Genomic DNA, 25,696 nt, shown 5'->3' on the forward strand with positions numbered 1-25,696 from the left:
ACTCTGCTCCACCTTAAAGGTGTAACTGCCTTGCTATGTTTTGGCACCTTCTCTTGAGAGAGATGCAAGTATTTGAAATATGTCATGCAGGACCATAAAAGTTATTACAGAATCATAGAATGGTTTGGGTTGGAAGGGACCTTAAAGATCATCGAGTTCCAACCCCCCTGCCATGGGCAGGGACACCTCCCACTAGAGCAGGTTGCTCAAAGCCCCATCCAGCCTGGCCTTAAACACTTCCAGGGATGGGGCATCCACAACTTCCCTGGGCAACCTGTTCCAGTGCCTCACAACCCTCACAGGAAAGAATTTTTTTCCTAATATCTGGTCTAAATCTCCCCTCTTTCAGTTTAAAACTGTTACCCCTTGTCCTATCACTACACTCCCTGATAAAGAGTCCCTCCCCACCTCTCCTGTAGGCCCCCTTCAGGTACTGGAAGGCTGCTATAAGGTTTCCCCGGAGCCTTCTCTTCTCCAGGCTGAACAACCCCAGCTCTCTCAGCCTGGCTTCATAGGGGAGGTGCTCCAGCCCTCTGATCATCCTCGTGCCCTCCTCTGGCCTCGCTCCAACAGGTCCATGTCTTTCTTATGTTGGGGGCCAGAGCTGGACACAGTACTCCAGGTGGGGTCTCTTTATGGGAGCGGAGTAGAGGGGCAGAATCGCATCCCTTGACCTGCTGGCCACACTTCTTTTGATGCAGCCCAGGGCGCGGTTGGCTTTCTGGGATTAGCAAGTCTTTTCACTTAAGTGAATAACCCAAGTTTTAGTGAAAGTTATGGTACCTCTTTCATTTGTCTCCCTTCCACTTCTTGCAGTCTCCATCAGACCTAGTCCAGTATGTAGTTCTGTGTCAGGAGGACGGGGTAGGGGATTCCATCCCAACTCCGGTGAGCTTACCTTGCTGGCCTTATCTTAACAGCAGTCATGGATGTTCGTGCTAATCATCTAAGCATTATTCAGCTTTCTTTAAAAGTCAGCTACTGTGTTAAATATTCTGATTTCTCTGTGGCAGTATATTCTGTAGGCATGATGGGAAATGTGTGTAGCAGTATTTTGCTTGTAGTTAGTTTAAATTAATTTGCTCTTAATTTGGAATTTTATTTTCTCCATAGGATGGCAGTACTTTGTCCTGCACTGTGTAAATTTATGACCTATTCATTTGTATTTAAAAAAAAAAAAAAGATTGATGGTGGTACTTAGTTTTGCATTAGTCTCGGACATTTTTTTTGGAAGCTAATAACAAATTGTTTAGATCTGGCCCTATTTAGCTTTAGTTTTCAACTCAAGCTGAGACAGAGGAAACAGATGCTTTAGGGTTCTCTTGCCTGTGCTTTGCTGGTGCACCTGGGGTTGTTCGTCAATACTACCTGACTGTTCATAAGGGTGATTTTCTGTCTGTGACGAGTTTCAGCTCTGTGAAACAGTTCTTAAAGCAACTGAAGTGTACAAGTCCCTGTGACAGAAGTGCACGGGTAAGAAATACTGATTATAAAGTGGCCTATCTGCTCATGCAGTGCTGTTTATAGTCTGCATTTCTTTCCGTAAAAAACTTATTTTACTGTGGTTGGATGAGGCTCCTGCCATGTAAATAAGAGATGACCCATGCAGACCGTAAGTGTAGCAATCTTGGAATGTGAAAAATTGAGAGCTTATTTTGGTAAATTATCTTAAGTGTTTTGCTGTCCAAGGCCCACTTCAAGCAATACCTACTTACCCATCTGCTTTGCCAAAGATCTCAAAGCACTTCTAAGTAACCTGGGTGAACTAATTTTGAAAAGTCTTTGAAGTCTGCCTCTGGGGAAGGTGAATGAGGAGGGTGCTGGTCCCTAGTGCAGCCCTGGAGGAGGGAACCACCTGCTGTGGTTCTGCTTAGGTCTGATCTCGATGGAGTTTGTGGTGAGACGGGCTGCTCCTCCCACCCCTGAACATTTTGGAGATCTGTCTCTCCCCTCTCCTCAGCTTTTAATGGTCTTGTTGGAGGAAACAGCAAGTGGCCAGTGCTCCTCTATAGATGGCACAAGGGAAGGCTTGAGGTGGGGCTGCTGCTGTGCAGGTCTGTGCTTAAGCTGGTTTTGGAGCAGACAGGAGGAAGCAGAGGGGCACGAACCTGTTTCTATTTAGAAACAGCTGGTCTTTCTCCCCTCCTTTCTTCTCGTTTTTTTTTCTTCCTGTGCCCCAACTGCTTCTGCAGAGCCATTGTGAGCCAGGGTGTTAACAGGGTGTTTTGTCCCCAAAAGGGACAGAATTGTTAGTATCTAGCCAGCTACCCAGCGCAACTTGTTATTGTGACATATGGAAAGACTGTGTATGTCTGTGGGGGGGGGTTGCCTTTTATTTTCTGCCGTGTAGGTCTTGCATCTTGCCCAGTTTGAGAGCCCCTAGTTTCTGGGCAGTTAGCATTGATTTACCTCCCTGTGAGTAGGTGTTGTCTTTGTTTAATAGATGGGCAAAATGAAGTTATTCATTTGTCCATCGTGAGCTAGCAAGGGCTTGCTGGAGCAGCAGACAGGGCGTAGCAGCCTTGACTCCTGGGGTTTAACCAGAAAGCCTCTGGGTCTGTCCTGTTGCCATATGAATACCTTACTTCCAGCCACCAATATTTGCAGAGAGCCCATGGGTGACCCGCACCGATGCAGGAGTGCTGTTGGGATGAGAGGAATGGCCTTGGGAGATCAGAGGCACTGATGCTTTCTTTTGACATCATAACAATATAGAACCAAGCATTTTCTATCATGACTATGTACAGTATTGCCTGAATTCGTACAGAAAAGGTACAAGATAAAGAATAGTAATACCAAATTTACAGAAGTGTTCATCACTTTGAAGTTGTTAGGTTTGCAGATGAAGGCAACTATCTGATGCTGAAACTGTAGCAGAAAAAGGAAAGGAGATGTGCTGCTTGCCATTCTTTTATCTAAGTTAGAAAAATAATTGTTCCTACTAAGGAGAATTAATTGCGGGCAGATACGGGTCCTGTCCATGCAAGTTCTGCTGCAGTTTTGGTATCCAAGATCTGTGTAAAGTCCTGTTTTAAAATTGCAGTCATTAAATTGAACACTTAAATTTATGTTGTTTCATCTTATTCTTTTCTGCATTTCTTTTACAAAAACCTTTTGTAGTGTTCTACTTACCCATCAGGAAAATATTGTTACAGTGCAGTGTTTGGAAAGCAGCTGGACATCCATACTGGTGGAATAGATCTTGCATTTCCTCATCATGAAAATGAAATCGCACAGTGCGAGGTGTATCATCAGTGTGAGCAATGGGGGAATTACTTTTTGCATTCTGGTAAGTAAAATATTAATCATCGAAGAGGCATGTAGGATTTTTTTTTTTTTTTAATTTTTTTTTAGGTTTGGCATTTATATGGTATGAGGGAAACCTTCCAAGCAGGTGGATACTGCTAAATTTCATGTGGGGAAATCTCCAAATAATAACAGTGTATGCACAGCCCACATACAGTGCTTACTCCTAATTGAAAATGTGGAAAGAAGACTTCTTCCTGTAGAATCTCATTCCCTTTCATTTGAGTTTTCTCAAAATTTGAGGGTACTCTTTGTGATACGCTTTCATTTTTAATTGTATTTTGGCTGTAACAGGATGAGGGTGAAAATACTTGATCTTTTCTATATGTGTTTATGTAGTCCTCTTAAAACCAGCAGTTCCTGCTGTCTTAGAAACAGGTATCTGAAGACTAGGGGTGGAGGTGGCGGGTGGGCAGATAGCTGATTGTAATGTTTTAAAAGTATGGAGAATGGAATAAACCAGTCTTGGTCTCCAACATCTCTCAGCACATGGCTTAAAAATAAGTCTTCAGTAGCACGCAGAATAATATAGCCTATGTTTGTAAATACGGTGAAAGGCTTTTAATCATGCTAAGAAAAGACATCGGTACTGCTGGAAAATAAGAATGGAGAGAATGCTAAGATACATGAACAGACGAACCAACAAAGCTCACAAACTTGTGATCCTGGAGAGAAATATCAGAGCTGGGATGTTTTGTATGGTTTGAAATGTTGGGGAAGCCTTGCAGGCAGACACTGCTGCAGCAACCAAGCATTGGATGTTTCGCGTGTGCAATTCGTGTACCTGTAACTATTTAAATTCTCCTGGGAAGCCTATTTTATCCACCAGTAGCATTATGCCTAATGATGGGTAGAGAAAGAAGATTCATACTGGAGACCACGTGAGTCAGATGCTTTGGTCTACTCTGGTTGGGCATCATCAATGAGGTTGCTGGTGGGTAGAGACAAGGATGTCTGTGTATCTGTGGGCTACATAAAGACCAAGTCGCTCATCCCTCGGCTCTGTAGATAAGTGGAGATGTTGATCACTACGGTCCCTTTACCCTCTCCGGTGTCTGACCAACTTCAGTGTCCCTCTGCTTTCCTATGGAGTGTGAGCGACGTAGTATTGGTGTAGCCCATAGATGTCACAGACCTTGTCTCTTCCCCAAGAAGTGACCTTGCTGGCTACGCCTGACTAAACTGTACCAGTGTCTTTTACTCACCTGGTCTTCAGCTTACGGTACTGCCTGGCATTATGTATCCTTTTTGCCTTTGCACGATAGCGCTTCAGTGAAGTTTGTACTGAACAGTGCTTTGAACTACATCATTATCTCATGGTCCTAGCGCTGTTGCCATTGATGGAAGTCTTGAAATCCGTTCTTCCTGTTGCAGTCATGGATAGTCTGGATGGTCTCCAAAGAACTGAAGTCAATAGAAAGTCAGGTTCAAATCTGCAGTCTCTCTTCTTGCTGAACAGTACGTTGTCAAGATGTCTTAGTGAACTCTTTGAGCTGCTTCCCTGAGTAAGAGATGCAGAGTTAAACCTGTGCTATGCTCTGGGAATTACTTGGGCTTTTTGTTTTTTTTTTTTAACATATATTTGTACTGTATGGAATGAATATTGAATTCTAGTTTCAGTTCCCGCTGTGGAGCCTGTAATAAATCAATAGCAATCGTCCAGAGGCTGATGCATCCTCCAGGGTGTGCTTTGCTCCTGAAGTGCTGGGGAATTCTCTGCACTTCCACTGAGATGCACTGGTTACTGCCAGGTAGAGACTTCTGTTGAAAACTGGTGAATCTGACTTCTCAAGTTTGGAATTGAAACTATAGGGGAGATATTCTTTGAAACTAACTAAATAAAGAGGAGTCAATTTTTCTTAAAAAAAAAAAATAAAGAAAGAACTTAATTCCAAGGGCAATTTGTACACTGAGGTTCTCTAGGAGCTGACAGATCACATTCATTAAGTCAAAAGATTTTGCTGGAGGACGATAGTGTGAATTATTTAGGGCAAATGAATCAGCTTCAGAAACAATTTATTCTGGTAGCAGACTTCAGAATTTTAGCAGGCTCAGAATTGGAGGAGCAATCCCCATTAGAGGAAGAAAATCCCTGCACTGGGGATAAATCTTTTTATAAGGACTTTATTTTTAGACTACTTGTACTCTGGGAAGAGCGCCAAGCCAAAGTTATGAAAATCCTTGTATTTTGTGATTCTTTAATGAAATCATTCTAAGTGCTGAAACTCTGGAAGAGGAGTATTATTTCAAATTCAGATGTTACCTCTTCCTTATTAGGAAAAGGCAATCAAACTAGTTTAAGCTTGGCTGCCTAAAGTTAAGTAAGTCAATATTTAGGCACCTCTGCAAAAAAAAAGATAATAATCATACTCAGGCTCTTCCCCGTCTCCCAGGAGAAGTTTGTGGGTTTTACTTGATTGCAAGAGCTCTGGTCCAGTGCCTCTGACAGCCTGAATGTTCTTATTGAGGGCCTCAAGTTTAACCACGCAGCAGTGAAAGTGGCCTCACCTGCCAGCAGTCAGGATAAATTATGATGAAAATGAGATTTTGGATTGATTGTAGATTTCTGCTGTAGCTCTGCATCCGTAGATCTCTTGATTCTTTCCTACTCTGTGTAGAGTGTGTTGTGCAAACCTAAATTTCCAGGTGGTCAGGGTAGGACCGGAGGTAGCCTTCTTATGAAGAATCCCCACTGCTTTGAATCATTGTCAGAAGTAGCCAAGAAGTGAAAACAGATCCATTTACCAGGCCTGAGCGTGTTGCTTTTGTATCCAGATAGACGCAATGGGGATTTTATCCACATGAGGAAGGGAGGGGGTTCCAAAAGCAGCGCTGTGCAGAGAGTAGCACAAAACTTGGGCTGCTGAGCAAGAAATGCCACCTCTGCCACCACCTGTAAAAGGAGAAGCGTGGTCATATGTTGTCCTAATCTGAAAGAATGCAGAGCGCTCATGTAGTATCCCAGAGTAAGAACGGTGCATGCTTAAAAATCAGCCTGTAAATAAGATTAAGTTCTGGATTCTGCAGGTTGTGAAGTGCCTGAAAATTGTTTGTTAGTTGTAGGTGCTTGGTAACTTACAGGATTACTCCTTTATTAGGAGAAGCCAATTAAGGCTTTTAACAGCATTTCTGAAACGATGCTGAATAGTCTTTTATTGGCTATGTGTTCCGCACCTCTCCGGTGCTGTGAATAAATCGTGTTTATGCCACAGCACCACTGCTGATGGAACAGCCTGAGGTTGCCCATCTGCTGTCTTGCTTCGACAGAACTTTCAGTCCTGAAGCCGAGCTCTATGTACTTTCCTAAATGCAATAGAGATGCTTACCAGTGGTACATGTGGTTATTAAAATGCAATCCCTGAGCATTGCTAGAGCTTTCAAGATAAGCTAGTTCAAATTAGGCATCATAGCTACATCCCTCCCTCCCCCTTCTTTTTCTCAGTCTCCCAAAGTCTGGAGAAGTAGGGAATGTGCAGAAAATTAATTGTATACGTACAGTATTTTGAACCAGCGCAATACACTTTTTTGGTTTTTAAAAAAAAGAGCATTACAGCTGTATTAAGTTGTATTAAATACAGCAAGTATTTAAGCTTGTAATTATTAGTTACATAACTATTATGTATTATAATAGTATATATTATATATACCAGTATATATAATATACCAGTAAGTATTAAGTACAGATAATTGTTTGAGTTTCAAGAATATTGTAATGGAAGATCTTTAAAGGTCTTAAAATATTTCTGAAAAGCCAAGAGTAACAGTTGAGGTACTTGTCCGTGAAGACTGAAAAGTATTTGCCTGCTTACTTGTTTGTATCAGTTTATTATCAGTTCTGAGCAGAGACTTTGTTTTTTCCTTATTAGTGTCTCTGCGTATGGTGGTGTTTTGTTGTTGCTGGTTTTTTGGTTTTGTTTTTTTTTTTTAACTTTTTCTATCTTTTAAAATTCACCCGAGGTATGCAGGACTGTAGGCAAAGCTAGTGAAAAATATGTTACGTGTTGCATTGAAATGGTTGGCACGTGTCCATCACAGCATATGCTGCCTCCAGCGTTTCCAGTGTCTCTGTGCGGTCTTTCTCATCCACTCCCCATTCAGAAGCATGCTTATTTATCCTGATTAATTTTTTTTTTCTGTTCTAGGGCATTTGCATGTTAAAGGAAGTCAAGAAAAAATGTCCAAGTCATTAAAAAACTACGTAACAATTAAGGTAATCTATTTCTGTCGATTGAAGCCATGTATGTTGATAATATGTAAATATTAGTCACAGCCCTCTTTTGAGAAGACTTTGGAGCGAGTGCTTACGCTGCAGTGAAAGACCTGAAGCAGAGCATTTCCCTAATGTTGGTGTGCCTGTTATTGTGGATCTGGATGTAGGAAACCCGCTTGTACTTGAGGTTTGCTTATAATACAGATTTTGTTGAGCTGAGAGCATTTGCAGGAGCAGCGTTTGTGCCCCGTACCAGGCTTCTGTGTTATAGGTTTATGGTCAGACTTAACAATCTCAAGGGTGTTTTCTAACCTAAATGGTTCTGTTCTACAGTGATGAGTTCTCGTCTGTCTGCTCTTAATAGTGCGTATGCTTTTGGGGCTTACAAAAGAGGAGATGTTTTGCCTTGTTCTGCTGTAGGTGAAATGGGACACATTGTCAGTGTTTTGTCAGGAAGCTCTTGGGTATCACAGAATGATATGCGGTTGGAAGGGACCTCTGGAGATCATCTAGTCCAACCCCCCTGCCAAAGCAGGTCCACCTAGAGCAGGTTGCACAGGAATGTGTCCAGGCGGGTTTTGAATGTCTCCAGAGAAGGAGACTCCACCACCTCCCTGGGCAGCCTGTTCTAGTGCTCTGCCACCCTCAAAGTAAAGAAGTTCCTCCTCATGTTTAGGTGGAACTTCTTATGTTCAAGTTTGTACCTGTTACCTCTTGTCCTGTCACTGGGCACCACTGAAAAAAATACTGGCCCCATCCTCTTGACACCCACCCTTTAAGTATTAAGAAATTTAAGTATTAAGTTTTTCTTTCCTGTGAGGGTGGTGAGGCACTGGAACAGGTTGCCCGGAGAAGTTATGGATGCCCCGTCCCTGAAAGTGTTCAAGACCAGGCTGGATGGGGCTTTGAGCAACCTGCTCTAATGGGAGGTGTCCCTGCCCATGGCAGGGGGGTTGGAACTTGATCATCTTTAAGGTCCCTTCCAACTCTAACCATTCTATTAATTTAATAGCTATTAATTCTGACCCCCAGATAATGCATGGCCAAGCAACCTGCTTTGAAAGAGCAGTGATGCTTTCTCTGTGCTCCGTTTTTAACGAAAGGCAGAATTAGTTTTTCCTGTTTGGATGGTCCTTTCCCAAATTTGAATTTATTTCCATACTTTACTCCTATTGTTCTACCTCTGTCTATTAGCGTAAAGCGTCTGGGCACGTTGGGTACACTCGGTTATATAGACTTCATTTTAAAAAAAAAAACCAACAAAAAACCCCACCCACCACAACAAACAGCATCACTGTCTATTTCTTGATTTAGCCCTGATTGCCTCAATTATTTCTGTTTTCACTTGAGAGACAGCACATTGTCGACGCTTTGCTACCTTCAGTGTTCAGGCTGGTTTAGTCTGGTAGCAGAAGCTAAATTTTGAAAAGTGCATCTTTAAGCCAATGACACTTTCTGAATTTTCTCACTTGTATTGACTTCTCCTTATGATTTTCTATTTCAGTGGCACTTCAGTGTTATAAAGCTACTGTCACCAGTTTGTAAATTAAAAAAAAAAAAAAAGCAGGAATGCAGTGTTCACAGTCAATCTGCCACGCACGGTGTCCAGCCTTGCTGAGAGCAGAGGTGGAAGGGATCGAATGTTTTATCAGTGTACTTTCTGAGCATTTAAATAGTTCTTTATACTATTAGTGTAAATTAATTACACTAGTAGTAATAGTAATAACTTACTTTATACTACAGTAAATTATTTATAAAGTCCGATAAATATTAGGGTGAAACTAACAAGGTTTCATAATAAACAGATAAATTCTAGCAATACAAAAAAAAAAAGAAGTTATTTTTGTTCACACCCCATTTTCCTTCACGTTCTAGTCCTGCAGAAGAACTACACTCATCTCTTTTTCAAGAAATATTTCTTTTTTCATAAAGTTTGCAAAACTCAGAAGCTGTCTTTTCCTGCATAATTGTATCCCAGTCTTAGCCTAGTAATTTCAGTTTGTCTTTTTGCAAAGGTCTTTATACGGTGTATGTTTGATCATAATTACATAGTGCTTTTCACTGTCTTATATTTGACATTGTGTGTATATTTATATCTTGTATATATGTACAGACATCTGTCTTATATGAAATTAGATTTTATTTAGTTTAGACTTTAAACCAGTGTCACAGTTCAAAGCTTTATGCCTGTCTTAAACTACAAAGACTGGGTTATTTGTCATGTTAGTTTGTCTGAAATATGCTGTGCAACTAGTGTAAGGGGGTGGAAGAGCTCCTGAAGAAATTGTTTGATATAATGCTAAAGCTGTCTTTTTGTGGGTGGAGTTTAGGATTTCCTGAAGAAATTTTCATCGGATCAATTCAGGATGTTTTGTTTGCGCAGCAGATACAGCTCAGGTAAGGAAAAAACCCCCAAACCCCCCTTATTTGTTGAGATGAGCATGGCTTCCCACGCAGGCTCCCCAGCGGAGGGGTGGTGGAGCACCTCGCAGGGGGTGGAAAGGCCGGCGACGCTCCGCGGGGCTGCTCTTCGCCTCACATTTAGAAAAAGCATCTTTACCGAGCACAGTACGTAACCATTTATCTGAACACCTTCCTGAGCTGCAGTTAATTGCGACTCTCAATTATTTGCACTTTCAATTAATGAATTACCTCCATCTCTGATTTGCGTCTGTTGCAGGCGCTTTTATTTCAGTCATGATCAGCTGTTTTTGGAGACGTATCTAGGTAGAGCTTTGCCTTATATTCCCATAGGGTATGACAAGGGCTTGCTAATAAATTTCTATCTCCCTGCTGTGTTATCGTTTTTCATCCAGTGGAGTTCCTGAGTGTTCAGGCAGTTCTGTGGTGCAGTGTAGCTCGCTTATGCCAGCGCTTGATAACCTAATGATTGTCTTAGCCTGGCAAACGCTGCCGGTGGGGAGAGGCATGGGAGATTTTGTCAGCTTCCCTGTCTACACCATGCTGTTTCCAGCAGGCAGATGCTACTTTGAACTGGAAGAGGTTTTCTGTATGGATAGTGTTTTCACCAGTTGTTCGGAGCATGTCAAAAGCAGATAGTATTTCCCTAACCACTGCTGGGTCAATCTGGCTTGTTGGCTCTCCTGGCAAGGTAAGGGGATGGTGGAGCACAGGACTACACCTGCTGGGTTATTTCAGTGGACCTCTAGGGGTATGTCCTGGTTCGAGCGACACAGGACTAATTTTTCTTCAAGTGTGTGGGAAAATTGCATTTTTAGAAGACTCTAGTGTCTGAATTTGAGAAAATATTTACTTTATAGCCAGCTATGGTATGTGGGTTTCAAGGTCTTAGTGTTTTCAAGCCTTGCCAGGTGCAGGGATGAGGAGGAACAAGACCCAGACGCCTAACCCAGGCTGGCCGACAGGATTATTTCATACCATGAACATCACATTCAATACAAATTAGAAAGTTTGCTGTGAAGTTCTCTTTCTCTTAATGGCGGCGATCCAGAGAACTTCTTGCCCCAGTGCCAGACCCATGAAGCCTTCCCTTCCCCTTGAAGCCGTAGCGCTCACAGTGTCCAACATTTGCTGTCCCCTGCTAGGAGTGCACAGCTTCCACTGATAGCATTGGCTGAGTGTAATCCTTGTATATTTTATATTGGTATTGGGGTCAGTATTGGTTCTTTAGTGTTATTAACATTAATTAGTATTATTCTATTAAATCTGTTTATATTTCAACCCTCAGCTTTCCTTGTTTTATCCCCAGTTCCCCTTCCTGGGTGGGCAGGGGTCATTGGGTGAGAGAGTAATTGTCCAAATGACAATAAATTGTTGTGGGTTCTTCAAACCATTACAGAGTGTGACCAGGAGGGCTGGCGTGGGTAAGGCTCTGTGGCTTTGTGAGTGTCCGTCAGCGTGCAATGCGCTGCAAGCCTTTATAGACATGCAGTCAATGGATCCAGAAGTCTTTTTGCTTGTTAATAGCTCTGGCTGCTTGCAGGAGCCACCTGGCTGATCTTCCTGATGGAGCCTCCCTCTCTGAAGGCAGCTGAAGGCATTGGGAATGCCATGTATTCCTGAAGTATTTCAAAGCATGGTGGTAGGATGGGAAGAGCAGGTCCAGGTGGGAGGTTTGCTGCAGAACAAGCCTCTGTTTGGAGCAGGAATGGGGGCAGGCAGCCGGGACCACTGCCGCTGTGGGGTGAGGTGGTGGGATGGTAGCACACCTGGATGTTTTGGGGTGATGCCACCGGGCAGTGGCACACCTGGCTGTTTCCTCTGGGTCTCTTGTCAGAAGGTGAAATAGTTGTGCCCACATAAATGGCTCCCCAGCTGCAGCTGGGGGCGCTTGGGAGTCTTGAGCAAATGTGTATTTAAAAGAAAATAAGATAAAAGGGTAAACTGACAACACTGTCGCATATAAGTTTGTCCTGTAAACAGAAGCTGAATGGCTGTCGATTTCTAAGCTTGTCTTGGGGCAAGGAATGGCAGTGGAGCCCTCCACCCCTTCCCTGCTGCACGTCAGCTATCTGCATTTGAACCTCTGCATTTGAGAAGGATGTGACCCCTTTTTTTTGCCTTGCTTATAGGTTAAACACCTTCCTGTGATAAAAACAGAGGGCTACCTGTGCAAATATAGGTGGCTTTGATGAAAGGATAGGGTGGTGTTATGTCAGAGTACAGTGCCAGTAAGCCATTGGGCAGATAAGGGTTGCTCGAAGGTCTGCTGTGTTTGCCACCTCCACCTTATGAGGCAGGGTGCACTTATTTGCTACCAGATCACAGAATCACAGAATGGTAGGTGTTGGAAGGGACTTTCAGAGATCATCTAGTCCAACCCTCCTGCCAAAGCAGGTTCACCTAGAGCAGGTTGGACAGGAATGCATCCAGGCGGGCTTTGAATATCTCCAGAGGAGACTGCCCAACCTCTCTGGGCAGCCTGTTCCAGTGCTCTGACACCCTCAAAGTAGAGAAGTTTTTCCGCATGTTCAGACGGAACTTCCCATGTTCCAGCTTGTGCCAGTTGTCTCTTGTCCTGTCACTGGGCACCTCTGAAAAGAGCCTGGCCACATCCTCCTGACACCCGTCCTTTAGATATTTATAAGCATTGATGAGATCCCTTCTCAGTCTTCTCTTCTCCAGGCTAAACAGACCCAGGTCTCTCAGCCTTTCCTCATAAAAGAGGTGCTCCATTTCTTTGATGATCTTTGTAGCCTTCCGCTGGACTCTTTCCGGTAGTTCCCTGTCCTTCTTGAACTGAGGAGCCCAGAACTGGACACAGTACTCCAGATGTGGCCTCACCAGGGCAGAATAGAGGGGAGGATGACCTCCCTCCACCTGCTGGCCACTCTCTTTTTAATGCACCCCAGGATGCCATTGGCCTTCTTGGCCATAAGGGCACATGGTTGCCTCATGGTCAACTTGTTCACCAGGACTCCCAGGTCCCTCTCTGTAGAGCTACAGAGTTGAAGATCCAGAGTCAGTCTCTGCTGAGCCAGATATTTACTGTGCGGCCTGTCAGTTTGTCCCTGCCGTCAATTCCCCTTGGTCTAAAGTTTACTGCATTCCTCCTCGTCTTGCTGTCTGCCTCCTAAGTGTTTTTATTAGAAGTGAGATCCCAAGCACCTTCTGTTTGTTCCTAACAAGGTTTTTGTAGCCTAAACCTGTTGGGGATGATTCCTGCCATCCCTGCTTGTGAAGGAGAGCCTTTTGTACTTGCTAAAATCCAAGTTTGGGGTGATGTTACCACATTCACTGGATCAAGCCCGTAAAAGATCTTCGTAGGCGTGCAGCTGAGGGCAGTGCCAGACAGTTGGGAATGGCTCCTGCTTGGCGCTGTGGTTTACATAGATCTTGGGCTCAGAATGGGTCTTTTTTTGTGGTCTGGGCTATCCCCTGCCTGCCTGTGTGGTGATGGGCACTTGGGGACAAAAGTGACTCCAAACCGCCCCAGTCACTGAGGGGCAATGGCTGGGAGGGGTGTGTGCAGGGAGATGCGTGTGTTTCATGGGAGTGGGGACCCCTCCCGAGGTGGTCATTATCACAGGGAGGATACCTTACCCGTGGGGAAGAAGAGAAAAGTGAAAGGGAAGAGACTTTGATGCAGGACGTCACCCTTCCACAGCGTCTCTGCTCCATTGCCCTCTTTGCCTGCTCAGGCTGGTGGGACCAAGCTGCTTGGGATTAAACTGAACATTGGGGGCAGTGGTGGTGATCTGGGCTTTCTGCTTTGGCTGGTGCCTCTGGCTGTCCCCTGCTTGGCCTAAGTCACCAACCACCCTTTGGCCCACCTGGAGCTGCTTGGGAAAAGGTCTTTCTGAGGTGCCACAGGCATCAACATGGTGCTCCACCACCAGTGTGCCTGCCAGGTTGCTTCTGTGTGCAGCTTAAATGGAGAGGTGCCATCTCCAAAGCCCTGTGGGACCCTGCTGTGAGGCACTGCTTTTTCTCTTGCATCTCCTCAGCAGTGGCTTTGCTTCTGCAGTTTGGTGGAGGGGCTGGGAGCCTGCTGTGGGCAGTGGGGTTCTGTCCCCAAAAGGCTCTCCTGGTCACCAGAACCGCTCTGGTGATTTTGTGAACCTGAGTGAACTGTACCATTTTGGCCCCTCTGGTCTTTTGTTACTTGTTGGTGCTAATAAACATATATGTTTTTGAAATTTGACGACGTAGTGATGATGCCCTGGGTGACACAGGAGGGAAGGAGTGGGGAGTACGGTGAAGATTTATAGAGCCGGGTGGGTTTGCAGTGCCTGCAGGCGGTGGTTTAGGAGAGTGCCGTGAAGCGGGGAAGAAGAATGGCTTTAATCAAAGCAGGCTTCATCAGGATAAACTTTCATCAAGTACTCCTCACGGAGTTCCTGTAACCGGGGTAATCAGTTGAGTAATCTTAGCGGATATAAATGATCTCTTTCGGTATCTGGCCGTTTCCTAAAAGTCTGTACATCGGTCTTTTTAAAAGCTGAGTAAAGCTTAATTTTAAAACCAGTGTTAATGAGGCAGTAATGCAGATATTTAATTACACAGAAGTGGAAAATCTGACAAATAGAGGTCGGGACTTATGCCTTACTTGCACTGGGATAAATCCTACGTAAAGGCTGTTTAAAAACAGTGGGGCTTCTTTGGGATTTAGGCTAATGGAACCGAGGTCGGGCCTCATATCTGGCTGCTTCTGTCCCCTTGCTCAGACTGGCTGCTCTAAAGAGTCCGTGCCTGGGCAGCGTTGGGTTAATTGCACAGAGCAATGGGTTGTAATGAGCGCAGGACCAGAGGTGAGACTGCCGTGGAAACTACAGGTGATGCTCAGTGTCATGTCAGCGAGGGTGTCCGTGTGTGTGTGGATGCTATCTTAGCGGGGGGCTAATGTCATCTTTCCAGTTGGTGGAAGAGAAGCACGGTAGGGTTCAGGTATGGCAGATTTCATTGTAAAGCAGAGATTTCATTAGGACTTGATGAATCATTTACCTTAGGGCTTTATCTTTCTTTCCAGTGCCTATAAAGAGGCCTAGGTGTAAGTGTGTACGTTGGGTGTGATGAATCCCATCCCAAACATGCCTTTACAAGTTTAAACAATCTGTATATTCTCTAATAGTTGCCTTCAAAAATTGATGCGGCCAGTTTAGCTTTGATATTGTGAGGGAATTGTATATCTAGTGCAGAATCTAGACTACAAAATTTTAGGTCCATGTAGATTTTAGATGCTGGTGAAGCAGCCTTTTAACTATAAGTGCCTGTATTCCTCACAGAGTCCGTGGTGAGGGTTAGGTCTCTTTGGAGGTCTTTAAAGACAGATTGCTAAATTAAAATTGGAAAAAAAATAGGGGTGAGATTAAAGGTATGTCTTGTCAACTTAAATCTGGGGGGATGCTTAGAAATATATCCAATCCAAACGCTTTGGAGTAACAACTTCACAGAGAGATTCAATAATGGAAAAAAAAATTAAGTAGCTATTGCTTCGGTCAGATTCCAGACACTTTTTGAATCAGTCTCCAGTAGGTTATACTTTGTCATATGTAATGATTGTGGTTTTATATTGATTTAATTCACCTAGTGTGCATGAAGAACAGAATTTTTAATTAAATATGCAATTAATTTTAAGAAAAGTTTGCTTTGTAAGTAATAGCAAACTTTTCCTGGAATGACTTTGTCTCAGAATATTGTTCCTATGTATGACAGACAACATCCTTTCTATCCTAATGCCCAAATAATTGTTTTTTCCTTTAGGGGTAGAATTTAGTGACGAGAGCATGGATGATGCAAAGCACCTTCTTCAGGCAATCTCCTCATTTATTAGAGATGCAAACGCTTATATAAAAGGACAGCTGGTATGCGAGCCTGTTAGAGAAGACATACTGTGGGAAAGGTAAGTGTATCTCCTGTATCTGAAAGATTGTGATTATGTGGGCGATAATTTGCTGTCAGGCTTAGAGGGCTGACCGCTGTAGTGTGCTGAGTTCTCTTCAACAAGCAGGACCAGAAGAAGGACTGAGAAGCAGTCTTCCCTGCCAGCTCTCGCCAAGAGCAGTTTTTTTTTTCTTTTTTGTCTACCCAGCTGCTTTTCCTCATAGTCTGCTACGCTTAGTTCACTGTATTTTTAAAATCCATGTTATTTATCTAGCGTGCTTGTCCCGACACTTGTATCTTTGTCCCTCTTGAGTGATGTAGAAGGCAAAGCTGTGACTGAAGTTGTGAGGCTACTCGATTCGTAAGCAGAACTGCGCATTAGCGGCTGAAGAAGAAAGGTGACTGGAAAGTAGTGTGCCTTGGGCACGTGAGCTTGTGATCAAGCTGGCTGGCACTGTGCCCTGCAGCAGAGGAGAGACGGGGTTACTAATAAACTGGCCAGGACGGAGATGTCACGGGAAAAGGGGAAATTATGGTTGCTGCAGCCCTAACAATGATGAGCAGAATCCTCTCTGGAGTCCCTTAGGAAAACCGGATCATCTCCCAGAGAGAGAGAGATGTGCTGTGTGTTGGGTGCAAAGCTGAGAAGTGCTGTGGAGTTGGGGCAGGAGGGGCATTGAGTGCCCTGAAATGATTTACATGCAGGCAGGTCTGGGGCGTAGGATGAGAGGGGAGACAGCCTGTGCTGCAGAAGCGGGAAGCAGGTTCCTTGTGGTGTGGGCACCTCACTGTCAGGGAGCTTGGGGCTGCACCAACTAAGGCTTGCAAAGGGCACTGGAAGGTGTTACAAGGAAGGGGAGTTGAATTAAGTGGTTGTGGTATTTGGCAAAAGGGAGTCCTTCAGCAGGAGGCTGCTGGAGACCTGTTGGTGTTAACTGTTAAGGCTGAGAGATGTGAGGCATGTGGGGAGGTTGAAATGAGTTGCCAGTGGGGGATGTGTGGGAGGGCAAAACTTGTGTATCGCTAGGTGAAAAAACAGCCACGATGAGACAGAGCTCTTGGTTAGGAAAGTGGTAGGTGTTCAATGGAGAAGGGGTAACTGGCAGGGAAGAGTGTTGGGAGGAATGGGTTTGGGCAGCAGTCATCTGGTATCGAGGGGAGGGAGGTGAAACCACTTGTTAACAGGCACAACAGGGTTAAGGAGAGCCCCAGAGGTGCTGGGATAGCTTAAGGCTTAGAATCATAGAATGGTTTGGATTGGAAGGGACCTTAAAGGTCATCGAGTTCCAACCCCCTGCCATGGGCAGGGACACCTCCCACTAGAGCAGGTTGCTCAAAGCCCCATTCAGCCTGGTTTCCCAGGTAACCCTGCTCCCTGAGCTTTACCCTGAAAGGGCATCCTTGGGTCAGCACTATCAAGGTCTGGTTCTCCTGGCTGGGTACAAGAGCGTGCCACCAGCAGCTGTTTGCAGCTTGCCATTTATTCCCCCTGCTCTCCCTGTCTTCCTGCCTGCAGCAGCTGGTGGCACTGGTCCTGTGGTGATGAGCGCTGGTTGCCCTGCTGGCTTTTGGTGCTGTTACATGGATGGTCCCACCAGACGTTTCCATCTGGGCCAAGCCAAGTGGAGTCCCGAGGCTGGGATTGGGCTCGCCTGGGAAATGAGGAAGCAGCTCCCGCTTTCGAGCAGGACTCCTGTCCAACCCCGAGTCAGCTCTCTTGCCAGGCATGGGAGTGACGTACTGATGTGGCTTTGGAAGAGAAACATGCCTTTAGCATGAAAAACGGGCTGCTGGAAAAAAAAAACCAACTATTAAGGACATTAACAGTTTTGCTATCAACCTCATTTTCCATCTGTTTTTAAATGATTAAGGCAAGCCTTGCTCTGCTGTTGTTGGTTCCTGTGATTATTGAACGGATGTAGCGCTTTGGATCTTGACACGTGTCAAGTTTTTCCTTTGCGGCTGAAAGATGTATTCTCCCTGATCAGTGTAGCATCGCCTGTTGTAGGACAGCTAGGATGGAAACGACAGCGTCCTTTCCATGACTCCCTCTGGCTGAATCGCTGATGGATTCAGCGTACTGCTGGCATCTTGTTTGTCTTGTCTGAAAAGTTACCTTTTCTTCTTGAAGGCTAGCCAACACAAAAGTAACCGTGAAGGCTGCGTTTGCAGATGACTTTGACACCTCCAGGGCTGTTGCAGCAATTATGGACCTCATTCACCATGGCAACAGACAGCTTAAGGCTGTTACTAAGGTAACCCATTAGGATACAGAGATCAGAAAATGACAGCTGTCCACTGTCCTACTGCTTAATGCAGACAGATTAGTTTATTGTTCACGTAAGAAACCGGCAGAAACAATGCCCCATAAATTGTTGACCTTAATGGTGCCCATTTGTCCTGACCGTATTGCAGGGATTGTGTTCGGCTATTGTTCCATGCTTTGCTGTGTCCAAAGGATGTTTTTTTCCTGCTGCCCTGTATTATTTATACCTAAGGTTTTTGAAAGGCCTGAAGCCGGTCTGGCACGCTGCTAATTTTAGTGCTGGTTTTATGTTCGTACCCTGCTCCTTTGCTTAATACCCATGCACAGAAATCAACCTGAATTGGGAAACGGGGGGTGGTGGTTGCTGCGGGGGCTTTGGCAGGCAGCCCCAGGTGCACAGGGCAGTCACGGTGGCGAGTTCAGCTTTGGGGACCGAGTGGCTTCTGCTGTTGGCAAATTGTAACTGTGGCCTCAGCATGCCTGCACGAGTCCATCTTCAGATGGCTTTTGGCAAAATGAGACCCTGTTAAGATCTCTCGATGCTGACACAAAGGAGGCATCTGGTAAGGACAAGACCTGAGCAGTAAACACAGTCTGAAGCGCTTCTGGCTCTCCTTTTATCAACAGCTCCCTTTCTCGCTCAAGGCAAGCTCAGCCTTGTCCCTGTCCTCCTTGATTGCTGGTGTCATCATGTCCCCCATAAACACAAACATCACACATAAACATAACTACTCATTCCTCTCTTTAACCCTCTCGCTGTTCTTACCTTAGTTGGCACATTCCTGTTTTCTTACCTTCAGCGGTTCCACCTCAGCTGCTCCCGGTTCAGATCTTTTGCAAATTTTAGGTTATGACTTATCTCAGGCCCTGATGGGGATGACGGATAAAATCCAGTACCAGCTGCTAATTTGGTTGTGTATGTCAACACTCCTTTTTTTTTTTTTAGGGAAGGGTTAGTCCCTTTAATTGCTTCTCAGTCTGTCATTTATTCTTGTTTTTTATTTCTTTTTTTATGAAAGAAATATGGAGGAAAGAATGAAATACATGTGTTCTCAAAAATGCTGTTCTATCGCTGCTGCTGGTGGTTGCCGGTGCTACCCAGGCATGACAAAATGCCATGAGCTATCTCAAAGCAATCTTCACATTGTTTAAATCAATAAGACACTCAAAAAAAAAAAAAAAACAAACCAAAAAAACCCAAAAAAAACCCCCAAAAAAACCCCACGGTTTGGGGCTTTTTTAATCATTTATTGTATAGGTGCCCTTGAAGCTGGGATTTTGTTCTTTTATTTTGTTTTCATACACGCAGCCCTTTCATGCCCAGAAGTGCTATTTTTAGGTCTAATTTACTGCACGCGTGTAATGCATGGCAGCTTCACACATCTCTCCTCGCTGCGCACGCTGGTAATAAGCTCTTCCCCTCCCCTGTTTACTTAAATCTTTTCCCTTTGTGTTGTGAGGTGCTTTTATATCTCCGTAAAAGTTCCCATCTGGGCAGGTGTTACTGGTGGAGGTAGATCTATATAATTAGTAATAGTTTTCCCTTATGGAGTAGGCTACGGAGAGATGCCGAGTTCTGTAATATGTATTGACTGGACAATCTCTTTTGAGTGTTTTTTAAACAGGATGCTGGATCTCCTAGAAGCTCTGTTGTGTATGGAAGCATTATTTCCTATATAGAAGGTTTTTTTAATGCCCTTGGGATGTCCTTTGGAGAAAGACAGGTACGAAACATCTCTTCTGTGTATACTAGTATGTGGTAGCAGCGCCAGCGTTATGTTTTATAGAAAGCTTTCTGAAAGCGTCAGATGTAACAAAGTTATTTATGGTTTTAGTAAACCTTTCTGCACCACTTGCAGTTTCTGCCGTGATGTCTTAGGAGAGCATGTGAGGGGGTAGAACAGGAGAAAGCAAGGTGTGGGCTTTTTTCTTCTCTTGAGGTACTCCCGGGAGACTTCAGCAGTGGTTGTGCTGTGGAAATGAAAAAGTTTGAGGAATGGAACAAGAAGAAGTTAGCATTGGAGGCCTTTTAAGTTGGTCCTCCTATGTCTCTGGCTTTTCCCCAGCTTTTCCTCTCCTTTCTGTTGGTTGCACCCAGGCTGACTTGGATAGCTGTACGAATATTTGCGGTTGTGACCTCCCTGCAACAGCAGGAGCCAGGGCGCAGCTCCTCTAGGTGTGGAGAGGAGAGGGCAGCTGGGGGGCCCATCACTGGAAATACCTTACATATCCTCTAGTTCATGGAAAGGTAGGAACGGGAAAGGGGGGAAAAAAAGGAGAGAAAAGCTCAAAGTGAAGCACTGCACTGGGAAGAGAGTGATAAATATGGAGGGAATGTCCTGATGTACGGAAGGGGAGCATTTAAAGTGACACATGGTGTTGGAGGCAAGCAGGCAGCTCTGTGCTCCTCTCCTGCTCGAATGTGGAGCTGAATACCAAGAGGTTGAAAACTTTCTTCAGAGAAACTGTTCTGCAAAAACTTCTTTTGAGGAGGAGGACGAGAGGGATAAGAAAATGTAAATAACATTATTCATCCTTTGAAAGTCAGGCAGCAGAGCGATAAATGCATTTATTTACTTTGCCTCTTTGTGGATTTTTCCACAAAATTTCTTCCAATGCAGCGGTTGAATGTGATTTGGCTGTGTGCTGCTCCTCATAATCTGTGGTTTGTCAGGTTAGTTTTTAGTGGCATACTGAACACTTAACATTTGTCTGTAAATTGGATGGCAGATTCTGGGCTGTCTGTATGCAGGTGCCTGCTGCACCTATGTTTTTGCTGAAACAAGTGTCTGAATGCTTTTCTTTTTTGTATGCTGTGCTAGTTTCTCCAGGGCAGCAGGGTCAGCAGAAGACGTTGGTGCGAGGCAGGCAGGAAGGAAGGAGCAGCACGGCAGCCTCTCCTCTCTCTCTGCTCTCTCAGCTTCCAGTAAATGAATCGATCAAAATCTTCATCAGAAAGGTCCGTGGGCTGCCACAAGCTAGTAAATAAAAGGGTGCAGGGGTTGTTCTCTGACCTCGAGACCAGCCACAGCAGCTCAGTATCTGACCTTTCTTGCCCTTTAGCCAGGTGGCCCTGGGCATGCAGCTTGCCAGGAGCAGTCCCTGACCACGGTGGGTCCTGGTGGTGGGCTGTCTGGGAGAGTGCTAGCTGGCCTAGCCACCGCGGTGCTAACAATTTCATGTAGAGCCTACAGGGAGCGGTGTTTGGGACCTCTTCATTTGGGTGTTTGCAAATAGCCTGTGGGTCGTCTTCCTCTTAGGATGGATGCCCCATCTCTGGAGGTGTTCAAGGCCAGACTGGATGGGGCTTTGAGCAACCTGGTCTAGTGGGAGGTGTCCTTGCCCATGGCAGGGGGGTTGGAACTCGATGATCTTTAAGGTCCCTTCCAATCCAAACCATTCTATGATTCTATCATCCTGTGATTCATCTCAGCTATTTAGCCTTACAGTCTAACAGAGCTGCCCGTGCTTCTGCAGTAATCGGTGAAGAGAGAAAAGCACCCAAAAGGGATGGTTCATCTTAGTCTGGTGGTCATATGAAATAAGACTGCCTGTCTTTCTCTCTGCATTGGCAAGAGAAGGAGCCTGGACAGCCACAGGCAGGTGAATCCATCTGAAAAGATGATGGGTGGAAACTATCCTGCCTGTTTTAATGCTGGGGAGCAAAGGTGAGGGCTTTTGCTCTGCTCAAGAGTGCTGTATTGTGGATGCAGCCAGGGGCAAACAGGTGATCATCTGTGGGGTAGGCAAGGGCTGAATTTCCATATAAAACATCTTACGAGCTCTTTGGACTGGTTGGTACTGCAGGAGAAGAAATTAGAGATCAGCTCTGAGAGGCTACACAGTGGAAATTGTGGAAAATGTATGCGGTAATTGGATCAGTTCATCTCCTAAAGCTGCCCCTCCTTTTGGAGGATCTTGCCTTTGTGCTTCTTTGAACTTTGGCCGTGGTATTTGTAGAAGTGTGTTTCTTGCTCCCCTCATCATTTCTCTTTCCGTTCTGTATTTAAGTATTTATCCTGCTCTTTTACCTGCCCCAGGTTACGATGGAGCATTTCTGGCACTTAGTTTTATTGCCTTCTTCGGTCTCATAAACTTCTTTAGTATGTTTACATGTTTTTAAAGTTTGGGGAATTTGCTGCCTTTTATGATCGTGGGGAGCATTGAGCATCTCACGTTCTATCTTCGATAGCTTCCCCCTCACCTCCTTCTCCTCCTCCTCTTTGTTTGCTTCAGTCAGTGACCTCTGAAACTACTCCCTTTCATTTCCATCCTGCTGTTCGGTGACTAAATACAGTCCCCTCTGGCTTTAATTACTCAGCTGCTCTTCTGCTCCTGGCTGAGCGTCACTGCCAGCAACTTCACCCCCCCCGGCCTCGCTGTGCTTTACATTTCACTGCTCCCTTGGCTGCTCCCTCTCTTGTGTCCTAGTGGTAAAGTACCACCGTGGTGTTCTCTTGTTGTTTGGAGGTTTGTCCTTTTCCTCCCGCTAGGGAGTTTGCCTCTAATGAGAAACAGGGATGGTTTCTCTGCCAAGAGCGAGACTGGGAGCCTGGCCGTGCCTGTGCCGAGGCAGTTCCCTTCCCGTGCCACAGACCAGCAAGACTTATGCCAAGCCAGAGGAGGGCAAGGAAGCCCGGAGCTGGCTGAGGGAAGGAAAGGGCCAGGCAGCAGCCAAGAAAACACCCACCACGTGCAGCGGCTCAGGTGTTTTTTGGGTGGTTGAAACTTTGGATAAGGCGGATTGGATTAAAGTTCTATAAATTTGAGGAGGTTCTCTGGTTGCAAGGAGAGAGGGTAGTTGAGAGACTTGAAGCCAAAATACCTAATTTTCCTGGTTTGTGATTCTTGAAGAGGGTCTGGAGCCCAAAGGCAGAGTGAGGGGCTGGTGCACTCCCTACCTCTGCAGACATTTACAGCTGAGGGACCGTCCGAGCTGGTGGCTGGGCTGCCCTTGCTGTGTCGGATGGCTGTTGCCAGGCTTTTCTTCCACTGATTTGTCTAATCCCTTTTTAATTTATGCACACTTCTGGCATCTCGGAGGCGATGAATTCCACAGTTGGGTTATGCAGCATGTTATGTTTCATGTGAGAGCCCTCTGCTCCGAGATTAGGTGTTTTCCTGTGTAGGAATACACTGAACTACTTCCAAGTATGCCTGTACTGTAACTTTTGTCCAGCATTAGTGAGATTGCAACATTTTAATTGTACCAATATAATGGAAGATGCAAAACCAAGAGAGGTGAGAAGGCCTCAGTGTATGCTACTCTGTCGGGGTTGATTTTTTTTTTTTAAATCGTTCTCAGATGTTTGTAAAGCAACCTGTTTGATTTCTAGGTGGCTGTGGGAGGAGACAACTCTGCTGTCCTCTCTAACATCATTGACGAGCTTGTACGGTTCCGCGGGAAGGTCCGTCACTACGCGCTCGCTCTGCCGGATGAAGCAGCAGACACTGTGCCGATGGAGGGTGCTGCGGGAGCCAAAGGACCAAAAGAAGAATGGAAGGCAAAGAGGCAGCAGTTAATGCAGGAGAGAAAACCCCTCCTGGAGGCTTGTGACAGTCTGCGTGGAGACCTTGCTGCCTTTGGAATCCACATAAAGGTAGAAAACAGTAGCCTTCTTTGTGAGACCATTAGTCATTTTTTTAAGATAATATTGATTTTTGCTCTTTATGCCCCTTCGGCAGCTTTTGGTGTTGTGCCCGGCTCCCTGTATGACTGCAGTAGCCATTGCCTGGTTGTACTGCTGCCCTTCTCTTCTGCTCCCTCTCACCCTCGTGTCTCCATGCAACCTACTTCTGCATTTACTCAGGGTATGCTATTTGGCCACTGAAAACCCCATAATATTCAGAAACGCCTAAGTTGGCCAAGCTCAATCCAGAAGAAAAGGTATGAGTAAGGTGTGCAATCTTTAAAAAGATTGCAGAGGAACTGGATAGTAAGCTGAGATGACATCTGAAAAGAACGCCTTCTCTCTACCCTCCCCACATTCCCCCACCAAAAATTATATGTCCCCGTAAGAAAGCCTCTTCCATCTTCAGCAGCTGCATTCCCAACTGTTTCTGAGCCACAAGTAGTTTTCCTGATTCCTGTACCAACTCCTCTCTCCACCCTGCTTTCTACCTTTAGCCTATACCTAATGCCACTGTTCTTTTCCTTTCCCGTTTCCCCAACGCTGTCTCCTGCTCAGGAGAAATCCCTTCACTGGCTTTACTGTCTCCTCCTGGTTTCAAGGTGCTTTATTACTTCTTTAACGGGTGCTGCTTCTTCCAGTTCCTCTTGCTTCACTGCCCTTCTTTTGGTGAGGCCCCACCTCGAGTGCTGTGTCCAGTTTTGGGCCTCTTACCACAAAAAAGACATTGAGGTGCTGGAGCGGGTCCAGAGAAGGGCAACGAAGCTGGTGAGGGGTCTGGAGAATAAGTTTTATGAGGAGAGGGTGAGGGAGCTGGGGCTGTTCAGCTCCTGGAGAAAAGGCGGCTGAGGGGGAACCTTATCCCTCTCTACAACTGTCTGAAAGGAGTCTGTACAGAGGTGGGGGTCGGTCTCTTCTCCCAAGTCACAGGCGACAGGACTAGAGGAAGTGGCCTCAAGTTGCACCAGGGGAGGTTCAAATTGTATACTAGGAAGAATTTTTACACTGAAAGGGTCATTAAGCATTGGAATGGGCTGCCCAGGGAAGTGGTTGAGGCGCCATCCCTGGAGGTATTTAAAGGACGGGTTGACATAGAGCTTAGTGACATGGTTTAGTGATGGTTTTTTATCAGTTAGGTTGATGGTTGGACTAGATGATCTTTAAAGTCCCTTTCCAACCTAGACAATTCTATGATTCTCACCTCTGCTCCAGCCCTTGTTGGGTCAGTGTTGCTCCTGACGTGAAGAATAATCCTCCACTTTCTCTCCAGCGTCTTTCTCCCTCCCTCCAGTTCACGCTGCTCGTTTTTTTCCCCTCGCTGGGAAACTGAGCCTTGCATAGTCTCCTTCCATCGTTTTACCAACGGGAGGATGTAAAGCACAGCGACATTAGGGAGTGACGGCACACATCCTCTTTAATTGCTGAATGGGAGCGCTGTCATTTGTCAACACACCTGTTGAAACCAAATATGAAGTGCGGTTGCCTGTCGCGTGATCTCAGATGAAAGCAAGTGTGCTGATCCTAACTGGGGCGAGGGCCAAAGCGCAGTGGTGGTGAGCTACAGCTGTGAAAGCAAAGGAAGACCTGTGGGAAGTTGGAACATCTGCTTCCTTAGCTTGTTTGTGCACGGCTAAATCCTGCTCTCCACTTATCTGTCAAGAAAGTTTGCAAATCCAAACAACTGCACCGAGACAAAGTCTTGGAGAGGAAGACTCCCTTTTGATCTCTTTGGCAAAACAGCCGCAGCCCCACCTCCGGCCTTTTGAAGATTTGTTTTGATTTGTTTTTAAAGGGATTTACGGGCATTTATTAACCTCCTAGAAATTGGCCTTAGCTAGCATTCAGCCCATTCCATTTATTTCAATTTTTTTTCCTTAGTAACCTGAAGCTCAGCATAATCTGTCTCCTGCTTGTCCCAGAGTAGTTTGCTCCTTGAAGACAAAGCACACATGCACGTGTGAGCACGCACCCCACGCCTCC

At 45.3% G+C, this 25,696-nt stretch overlaps 1 protein-coding gene across 1 annotated transcript in view; it reads left to right on the forward strand.

Annotated features, from left to right (window-relative positions):
- CARS2 (cysteinyl-tRNA synthetase 2, mitochondrial) overlaps window positions 1–25,696 on the forward strand; it is a 40,854-nt gene that overhangs the window by 13,045 nt on the left and 2,113 nt on the right. The window contains exons 8-14 of the mRNA XM_074153890.1: window positions 3,156–3,289; window positions 7,449–7,516; window positions 9,847–9,913; window positions 15,701–15,839; window positions 17,952–18,075; window positions 19,712–19,810; window positions 23,423–23,686. Coding sequence (XP_074009991.1) covers window positions 3,156–3,289; window positions 7,449–7,516; window positions 9,847–9,913; window positions 15,701–15,839; window positions 17,952–18,075; window positions 19,712–19,810; window positions 23,423–23,686 — 895 coding nt within the window. The remainder of the gene's footprint in view (window positions 1–3,155; window positions 3,290–7,448; window positions 7,517–9,846; window positions 9,914–15,700; window positions 15,840–17,951; window positions 18,076–19,711; window positions 19,811–23,422; window positions 23,687–25,696) is intronic.

The sequence above is a fragment of the Numenius arquata genome, chromosome 1, assembly GCF_964106895.1.
Source record: "Numenius arquata chromosome 1, bNumArq3.hap1.1, whole genome shotgun sequence".
NCBI lineage: Eukaryota > Metazoa > Chordata > Aves > Charadriiformes > Scolopacidae > Numenius > Numenius arquata.